At 45.9% G+C, this 10000-nt stretch overlaps 1 protein-coding gene across 1 annotated transcript in view; it reads left to right on the plus strand.

Annotated features, from left to right (window-relative positions):
* epb41l2 (erythrocyte membrane protein band 4.1 like 2) overlaps nt 1–10000 on the plus strand; it is a 66265-nt gene that overhangs the window by 44861 nt on the left and 11404 nt on the right. The window contains exons 11-13 of the mRNA XM_030781900.1: nt 1974–2146; nt 5082–5182; nt 9331–9390. Of these exons, the coding sequence (XP_030637760.1) occupies nt 1974–2146; nt 5082–5182; nt 9331–9390 (334 nt within the window). The remainder of the gene's footprint in view (nt 1–1973; nt 2147–5081; nt 5183–9330; nt 9391–10000) is intronic.

Raw genomic sequence — 10000 nt, forward strand, 5'->3', positions numbered from 1 at the left:
TAGTTTTCTTTCTCTTTTATTCCCCTCTTTCTCTCTGTCTCTCTTTTCAATTCAGATCCCCCCCCCCCCAATCCTACGGGTAGTTTTTAGTTGACGTCATTTATTGGTTATGGTGAAAGACAGGCGCTGGAACGCTGACAGAACGCCTTGAATAAACAGTACCTGCTGCTTGGCTCTTGGGTGTTTGACAAGGTTTTGAGGAGAGACGTCGGACAGAGCCAGATTGAAAGCAGATTTGGAGGGAGAGATCCACAGACGTTTTGCTCTCGCCCTGTTATTCTTGGCACAGAGTCTTAGAGAGAGAGAGAGAGTGCGAGAGAAAGAGAAGGAGAAACAACCTCGGCGAACGCCGGGCGAGCAAACTTGCTCCGTCTGATGGGCCGCTGGGATGCGCGCACGCACCCCTTTTGTCTCCCTCCTTTCTTTCGTTCCTCTCTCTCTCTCTTCCCTTTCTCTCTTGGTGCTCTGTAAAAGAGCCAGGATGGGCAGTAGGAGCTGATGCAGAACACCTGTGTCTCAGTAGTGTTATGGCCTGCACTTTCCCCCTCTGTTAGGAGGGTGATGAAGGAGGTGGGTGTGTGTGTGTGTGTGTGTGTGTGTGTGTGTGTGTGTGTGTAAAAAGTATGGTGTCAGATGTGCCGATATCTCATTTGGGTTGGGCTCATGTAGATAGAGTGTAATGATGTATTGGACAGATTTGAGGAGTGAGTTTGGTATCGTGTGTGTGGGTGTGTTTGTGTTTGAAGGAGCCAAACCCCTCTCTTCCTGTCTGTGTGTGTGTAAGAGATCACTGTGTATATATCAGATACACTGGACATTTCCTCTTCACATCTGGGCTCTGCTAGTTACATCATGTTCTCTGGCCCAGACTGCATGGGTGTGTGTGTGTGAGAGAGAATGAGGGAGAGAGTATGTGGGTGTGTTTGTGTGTGTGTGTGTGTGTGTGTGACATGCCGGCACATCCCACTGAGCTTGTGTTCTGATTGAGTATGTCGGTGTGGGATATGGAAGATATGGGCAGGAAACCCCTTTACACACCCACACCCACACACACACCTACCGTGGTGTCTGTGCAGGGAGAACAGGGTGGGGAAGGTGTTCAGTGCATGTTGACAGTTGTGGCCATTACACAGTCCACAATCCTGTCAAAGTTGTTTTTGTTTTGTTTTGTTTTTTCTCTTTTTTTATTTTTTCCCCCCGTACAATGACTGAGTGAGCCAATGAGTGAGGAATGGATGGTCAAATGAATGGATAACATAGTTCTCAGACAGGGTCATCACACATGGATTTCATTTCATTTTATTTTATTTATTTATTTCAGTTTTGTTGAGAGGGGAGAGATGTATTAAAAAAAAAACAGCTCTTGGCTGAAGTAAAGCCTCCTTAAGCCACCCCATTTATTTAAGTATAAGACCAATGTGTATTCAAATTCATACACGCCAGTGACTGGCATAAATTCAGCTCTTACATTTTAAACGGCGTGTCACACGTGATTGCAAAGTATTACAGATACGAAGGCCGAGAAAGCTCCAGAGGAACGCCAGGCGGCTCCCAGTGAATTTAATGTTATTTATAATATCACCGTGGTTTTGGCTCGGCTGCCGTCCACGCTCCGGCCCAGAGACCTGAACTGGCCGAGCCGTGCCGTCTCCGCGCTCCGTGTTTAAAAACAGTCTTCATGCCCTCTTTTCCCGTCTCTCTCTCTCTCTCTCTCTCTCTGACTCACTCTCACACTGATGTGCGTTAGATAGTTTTGTTACTTGTGTTTTAGTGGGGGGGGTTTTTTTGTTTTTTTTTTCCTCTTTCTTTGAGGAGTCACTATATCTGGTGAGTCATGCTTACGAACCACGTTCTCTGGTAAGATGGGAACGGGGAAAAACTGTAGATGCTACGTCAGAGTACAGAGTGTTTCCCGTCTGGTGACTCATTTTGTTTGTTTGTGTGTGTGTGTGTGTGTGTGTTTTGGTCTGTAGGTTGATGACTCCAGACCAGCCAACCAAAGCCAAGTTCTTGACTCTGGGTTCTAAGTTCCGTTACAGTGGGCGGACCCAGGCCCAGACACGGCAGGCCAGCGCCCTCATTGACCGACCTGCTCCGTATTTTGAGAGAACCTCCAGCAAACGCATCTCCCGCAGCCTAGACGGAGGTAAACACCTGTGACCTGTGTCTGTGTGTGTGTGTGTGTGTGTGCATGTGTAAGTCAGAGAATGTGCAGTCTAAACATAACTTAAAAAAAAAGAAAGGTTTGCATGTTTTACGATAACCCACATCCCACATAATATGTATTGCCAACCACCCAGAATCTAAACATCAAATCAACAACTTCAGCCAAGTTGCTTTTTTCACCTGAATTTTCTCTGTGATCTCTGTCATACAAGGTCACACTTTCTATTTGCTTTGGTGGGGCGTCTAAGCAAATCAGAGATCGAAGTCCCATATAGCCTTCAGCCAATCAGAGCGTAGAGATCGAAGACATGCATCTTAAACACTGCCCGTTAAATGAACTCAGCTTAAAGCAAAATAACATACAGCCCTCTAAGCAAGACCAGAGAGAAACCGTTACGAGCGGAGAAAAGAATCCCACGGAACTCGTCGATTAGTTTCTCCACCTGGCAAGAAACGACACGTATGCCCCCATAATGACTTTCCTCTCCTTCACCGTCGCTTTAAAAGACGCTTTCTCACTGCATGCCGTCAGACTTTGAACCTTGGTTATCTCCTGGAAATCTTCCAGAAGCGTGTTTTCTTCGTCTGACGTGAACGGATGGATGAGCAGGTACTGAACTGTCCCTGTTTTGGTTTGAAACATGAAAGCTGGGGTTCTCGCCAGAGAGAGAGAGCTCCGCTCTGCTCCACGCCAACGTCCACGTGTGAACGCACATCAGTTTATCTTTGTCGCCGCTAGACACAGGAAGTCGCTCTCACATCTGTTTCCTTTCACGTAGATGGATAGGGGGATGGGATTAGAATGATTCTAAAAAAGAGGAAATGAAAGACAGTGTGTGACAGGGGACAGCACACACACACACACACACACACACACACACACTCATTAGATATTTATCATTAGAAGGCACACAGTTCTGAAAAAACAGCAGTCCCGTGTGTTTCTGTCTTTGTTGACGCTGCGTGTTTGTTTTTTTAAAATGAGACTTTTCTGCCTGGATGAGTCAGGTAGCTTACTTCAGGATTTTCTTTCACGCTCGTTAGTTTAGCACACGCCTCTATACGCAAAGCTGTTGAATCTTTAGCGTGTAACCTTTGACCCAGAAGTACACGCAGATGGAGATTTGATATTTAAATTTGTACGGTAATTTGTCCAATTTTCATTCTCAAAATGCTTCCTTTTTACATTTTATTGACAACTGTAGTTATGTCATGTTGCATTTATTTATTTATTTTATTCTATAATATCACTTTGAAAGAGAAACAAGTCCATCGTGGATTGATCTGAGGTAGGAGAGACATCATTAAACCTTTTGTAGCGATTCCAGTGCACTGTCAAATCAAACCACTTCTTCTCTGCTTCGTTGACAAAATGCTCTCTCATTGACCTCTGTCATTCATTTGGTAATTGTTAGTTCAACAGAACTCCTGACACACACACACACACACACTCACAGGAGAGAGACCGATACCCGTCGGCCATTAAAACAATCAATCCATCAATAAAACATGTCAATGTTTCTGATAAACAAAAGGAATTTATGTAGACACAAAGCGACCTGAATATCACGATACAGTTCTCTCTCTCTCGCTCTCTCTCTCTGTCTTTGCCCCAGAGGAAAAGTAAAAAAAAAAGAGGACAGTGATGTCACTGAAAGACTCTGGAACATTCCATGGTAGCCAGCAAAATGTTGAGTTTCACAGGAACCAACAGAAGCTTTGGCTTCCACTGCTGCGGTTACATTCTTTAAAATCTTTGTAGCTCTTGCTTGAATGCATGGTTTCAGAGTATCATAACCTGGAGAGAGGGAGGAAATCTTCAATAGAAAAAAGCAACAAAGCCTCTTATTAACACAACCACGCACCCGAGTTGCCGTTCTGTACGCTTGCGGCTGAACCGATTGTATAGTTTGCTTTGGATTCACCGTGTTTCCTTTCAAAAGGAGAGAAGCGTTTGATTCATTCAGAGGCTCGGCGGAAAGGGAGAAGAGTACAAAGAGATCTGACAAAATGGGTGTGATTTGTCCTGTAGCCAACTGTAGATAACCCTTCCCAGGGCACCTTTTTTTTTTTTTTTTTTTTTTTTTAAATACTTTCTGCCCCCCCCCCTCCCCCTTGTGCTGTACCCCTGTGTTTTTCTGTGCCATAGCAGGTGTGGTGCCAAGATATGTCACTTCGATAAATTCAACCGCTAATACAATGTGAGGGGTCCCACCAAATCAGAGAAAACCTCAGTGCTTAGCAGTCTTTTATTTTTTTGTTTTCAATTTCTTTTCCTTTTTTTTTTTCCCCTTCCCACACAGTCCTATAGAAGAACAGCGGTCTACTGTAAACTGCCTGTGTGCAGGCCAGGGGGAACTGTTTACCTGTCTTTTCACGTTCCGACCATAAAGCAGCTCTGAGGGTGGCGGTTTAACGCTCTCTGGCTATGGAAATACTAACATGGAGCAGTCCGCACTGGGACACTCGGGAACGTGTGAGAGCGAGATTCGAACAAGTCTCTTTTACGTCAAAACCCGAGCGTTCCAGACGCCGTTCAAATCAAGTAAAGCTCCCGAGCATTTTCCCCGAATTTTACGTCTAATCAGCCTCGTTTTGGCACTGTGTTACACTATCTTCGCCTGTGAGGTGTTCCGAATGAGCGAACGTGCTCTCTGTAATAGATACACTGCCCCCTCGTGTTAAATCAGTGAACTGCCAAGTGTCCTAGTTCTGTTCTTGGGTTAATTAGAGCGATGGAGTGTTGTTAAAAATTCACATTTGGTGTGGCGTGCAGAAGCTCCAGAGAGAGCGGTAGCCTACTTTAAATTGGCTCAAACTAGAGTGAGAACCCAAGGAACGTTCACTCTAATCTGAGGGTGTTTTTGTCTGTCCTCTCTCTCTCTCTCTCTCGCTCTCTCTCTCTCGTCCCGTAGCTCCGGTGGTGAGTGTTAGTGATCACTCAGCCCCTCCCCTCAGTGCTGGTGAGAAGGAGAATGGCCATGACCCCGCCCTTGAGCTCTCCTCTGACTCTAAGGTGAGAAAAACGTAACCAGACTATCTCTCCTCCTCTCTCTCTCTGCCCCTCCTCTCTTCTTACAGACCAAGACAAGCAAACAGATGAACACAAGCAGCCGTGGAGCAACTGACAGTCTCTTGTCTTTGTTTTTTTTTTCCCTCTTTTTTTTTTCATTTGTAATTTGTCCTGAATTGTTTCCAACTGTAATGAATGAATGAACTAAATGATTATATCCTCTCTGTTCTGAGTAACCTGTCAAAGCAAATGTGGTTACACTGTGTTTACTGTTTTTTGTTTTTGTTTTTTTCTGTTTTTCAACCTCACATGGAAATGCTAAGGTATTATCACAAGTGTCCTATGATGAGTTGACTGTGTATATCTGTGCTAAATGGGTTTTAAATGATTGCAGGTTACATTACATATGAAATAATCTCATTTCAAACATTTCTGTACAGAGGTTCTGCAGAGCGTTCAGTGTTAGTCAGGAAAAACAGGTCCGTGGGATTTTTTAGAGACAACAGCTGTAAGGGACAACCACACACTCATCTCAGTGTAATGCTATCAGCGTCTCTCCGCTGTTAACAGCCATCTCTCTCACCAATAGACTACAGTACCATATATGGTAAAAGCGTAGTTTGACCTTCTGACCCAGACTGAGTGTGTCCATTACTGAACAGTCTGGGACTCCTGGTTGACATTTTCCCTCCTCCATCCAAACGACCACATTTTTATTCATACGGTAGGCCGTGAAAGACCACATTCATGCTTACATAACCAGCCTAGAGCGGAATTGGTAACTGGACGGATTTGTACAAGAGAAAGTTTGGGGGGGGGGGGTGCGTAGACAAGTTTGTGCTGTCTTCTCATGTTGTCTCTAGTCAACGAAAAAAAAAAAAAAATCAGTATTTGACAGAGACGCGGTCTACTCGACAGATAAATTCGGTACCTTGTGGGTCGTCTGAGGGACACAGGTTTGCGGGATTCCATTGGTCGTTATCGATTTGGCATCAGTTCAGTTCTAGAGATCAGCCAAAACCGCCCATTTTGATTGGATTACGTTCGTTAGCGGAAGACGAACTTTGTGTCCTTGAGACACAGCAGTCCCCTCTGTTTCCTGTGCTGCTCCTCTTTCTTTTTGCTGCTAATTGGCTCTCTCTGATCAAGCACTGATGCTGTACCATGAGACGGTCTAGGTTTAAATAGTGTGGAGCTGTAGAATGCTTGGACCCCCCCCCCCCCCCCCCCCCCCCCCCTCCACCGCACCCTTCCCTCCCCCCCTAGACATACACCCTCAACCCCACTGTCTCACTCCTTTACTGTGGGAACCTCCTGGTCCTCTGTCACTCCCCGTCTGTATTTCCTCGCACACACACACACACACACACGCACAAACACACACATACACGTACATGTAGACGTACCACCTTCCGTGTCACTTGGCTGCACCCGTGACGTTTGACCTTTGCCTTTTTCCTACTGACTAATAATGTGTTTCTCTCTCCTGTCTTTCTCTTTTCCTGTACACCGTCTGTTTTTCGTTTGCCACGCACATTTTATTCTTTTTTTTTTCCCATTTCCTCTTCTGTTTTTCCCTCCCTCGGTCGCTATGCGTTTGTTTGTTTTCTTCCGTTTTTTCCACACCGCCGCCGCATGACTTTGTGGTACTGTTGCCATGGCCACCATGCCCCACCCCCACCCCCCGCAGTCCATCTTCATGTTCCCTTTCTCACCCTCCTCCTCTTCCTCCCTATCGTCCCTGCCTCACGCCCTCGACACCATCTCCGAACTCGATGTCCCGTCGGACATTTCGGAGGACGACCCCCTCCCCTGGTCCTCTTCGCTCGAAGCCCAGCTCTTCGGAAGCCTGGACTCTGGCTTTTCCGAACGCGGCGACAGCGAATCCGGCCAGAAACCTCCCGACTGGGCCAGCCCGTCCCCCCCTGCTGCAGATAACGTCTCCGAGACCGCCGATCCAGCCGCCCCACCTTCCCACGACACCCTCCCCAAGCCGAGCTTCTCCATGCTGGGCTTCTGTAAAGGGTTTCACATGCCCACCATCCTGGATGAGGACGGTTACCTCTGCTTCCCCGCTCTGCCCGAACACTGCACATGCTTTCTACCCGCCAGGCTTCAACGCTTCCTCCCTCTTTCCTCTCCCTCTCTCCTTCCCTCCTTCCTGCTCATTTTCGCCGTGCTGATGTCGGCTTGCCAGTCGTTGGCCATCTCCCTCGCCCTGGCGTTGCCCCTGGCGCTGTCTCTGTGCTACCTAGAGCCCAAAGTGCCGAGGGAACTGTGCCCAGCGGAGCTCGCCGACCCGGGTACAGCCCAGGAGGAGATGTGTGATCCCGCAGCCTGAACACCACCGTCCTGCCCCATTAAACCCCCCACCCCCCCCTCCCAAAACAGTCTCCACTCTGCCTGTACACCTCCTCACACTCCCTTTGCCCCCCCCCCCCCCCCCCCCAACCAGCTGCACCTGTCTCCCCCGTTCTCCCTCACTCTCTGTCTCCCCCCCGACCTTCCCTTCCCACCCTACCCACCCCAGGGTGGACCTGTTAGTGGAGAATTGTAACTGTAAATCTTCACGCTCCCTTCGCTGTCCTGAGGCTCTTTATCTGGTTGTGTCTGGATCTCGTGCTTATAAAGCTGATATATGAACTTAGATCATCCAGTTTCTTAGATGGCATTGAAGTATTTGTAAGTCTGAGCTTAGAAGAGCTTTATTCAAGTGTATCACGTTTTACGTCGAAATTAGCGCAGTTCTCAAGGTTATCACGGCTAACGTTTTGTCAAATGTGCTTTATCCTGTATATCTCCAGAATGTAATCTCTCTAATTTTACTGAAATAGAAAAGTCTATTCAATTTTTTTTATACCAAAAACAAGGAGAAAAAATGGAAAAACACAGAGTGCATTTCCCTTGGTAATTGTCAATATACAACTAGACCTGCCCCAAATTTTATCCAAATTTGTTCAGGTATTTTGTATAGGGGTCCTATAGAAAAAAAAATGGAATTCACTGCGTCTTGACAAGAGAAAAAAAAAAAAGAGCATGCAAATAAAGTCCTCCTGCCACGCCCCCTCAGTGCTCTGGTTGACCAATCTCAGAGCTCAGGGCCCCCTCCTTATGACATCACAGACACACCTACACACAACACATGTCTGTGTGTGTGTGTGCGCGCTCCTGCTGGGAATTCAAGCTTCTTCCCGTCATCCATTTCACCTTTTCTTTCCCTGTCCTGACTCTCCGTCAACCATTCTCACCACTCAGACCACGCAGGTGGAGGCGGAGCTTAGCGAGGAGGCGGGAACAGCAGCTGACACCAGCCAATCCGGCGAGGTCTGTGAAGGCACCTCAAAACCCATTCCCCATCATGCATCTCTTCTCCTTTCAATTACACACACAGAGTTGTGGCTTAAATTAATCTTTTTTTCTCCACCCCTAATCTGTCGTTTTTATTTTTCCAACTTTTCTACCAATCGTGCAATGACAGAAGGGCCGTGAGGAAGTTGAACCCTCAGAGAAAAAGGTTAATTGATCATTTCAGTGGTCGATTGATTGATTGATGGAGTGGCTAATTGTTTCATGGTTTCAGTTTTGTTTTCAAATATCATTTTATAATTTTGCATCTAGTAGAAATGCCTGGGTTTTTTTTATCCATATCCTTTTTGTGTTTTTCTGAGTTTGGATTAATTGTCTGTGGGTGGAGGGTGTGGCATGTTTCTCTCTGCTCATTTGAGTCTGTGTAAATTCTGCCCTTTGATACCATGTTGATCTGTGATATGATTTTGTGATTTGAAAAGGAAACACAAAACACTGAGGTTTTCTAAAGCAACACCAACCATCCAATCAAAATCATTTATACACTGATATGTTAATTAATCCACTCCCAGTGGACCAATCAAAGCCTCTTCATTCTATTCTCTATGGGCTAATGGTATTTCCTGTGCAGTTTTACAAACTTGCTGCGTCAAACCGGTGGCTTTGGCTTTGGAAAATCGATGATGCTGGATTTTCGTAGCCAGCGTCAGGTCGTCAGTGTTTGTGCTCCAGCTTTTTCACATGGACTGTGCTCCTCTCTATCTGGGAAGCTTTTCACATTCTCACTTATGAATTGCTTTTTGGTTTATTTTGGTTGTGTCTCATTTTTTTGTTTGACTCCACAGAGCAAGTTGAGAGTGCAAGGGGAAAATATCTATGTCAGACATAGCAATTTAATGTTGGAGGTTGGTATGACAATGGTTTCACCAAAAAAAAAAAAGAAAAGAAAAAAAAAGAAGAGAAAAAAAAAAAAAACAATCAACCTCGGACTTGCGTCCTCTCTGGCTCTTTTCTTGGGCTGCCTCACTCTCTCTTACTCTCAGGCTCGTGTGTGTGTGTGTGTGTGTGCGCGCAGGTGTGTGTGCGCACAAAAAGAAATCTCTGCATGATCTGCATGTGTGTGTAGGTGCATGTTCACGGGCCCACAGTGGGCGTGGGACAGACAGAGAGTGGATGACGGTGACACTGTGTCAAGCTGTCCTCCGCTCACTGTCCTGGGGGGGAAAAAAGATGGTGTGATCTGAAAAGCTGTTTTATCTTTTTTTAAAAAAAAAAAAAAAAAGCTAGCTGGGGTGTTTTTTACTATAACCACACTAATTGTTTCCCTAACCAAACAAAACGTTTCCTGCTTATGGTTGCTGTGGTGATTTATTCTGTTTGTTTGTTTGATTTTGTTTTTCTGTTCTGTTTGGTTTGGAAACTTAACAAAACTCACTGTTGGGGTGTCTTCTACTCTCTCACAGTAAAAAAACATACACACAGCTGCTGGTGAAGCTACTCAGTACAGATAAAAAA

The sequence above is a fragment of the Chanos chanos genome, chromosome 8 (assembly GCF_902362185.1).
Source record: "Chanos chanos chromosome 8, fChaCha1.1, whole genome shotgun sequence".
Lineage (NCBI taxonomy): Eukaryota > Metazoa > Chordata > Actinopteri > Gonorynchiformes > Chanidae > Chanos > Chanos chanos.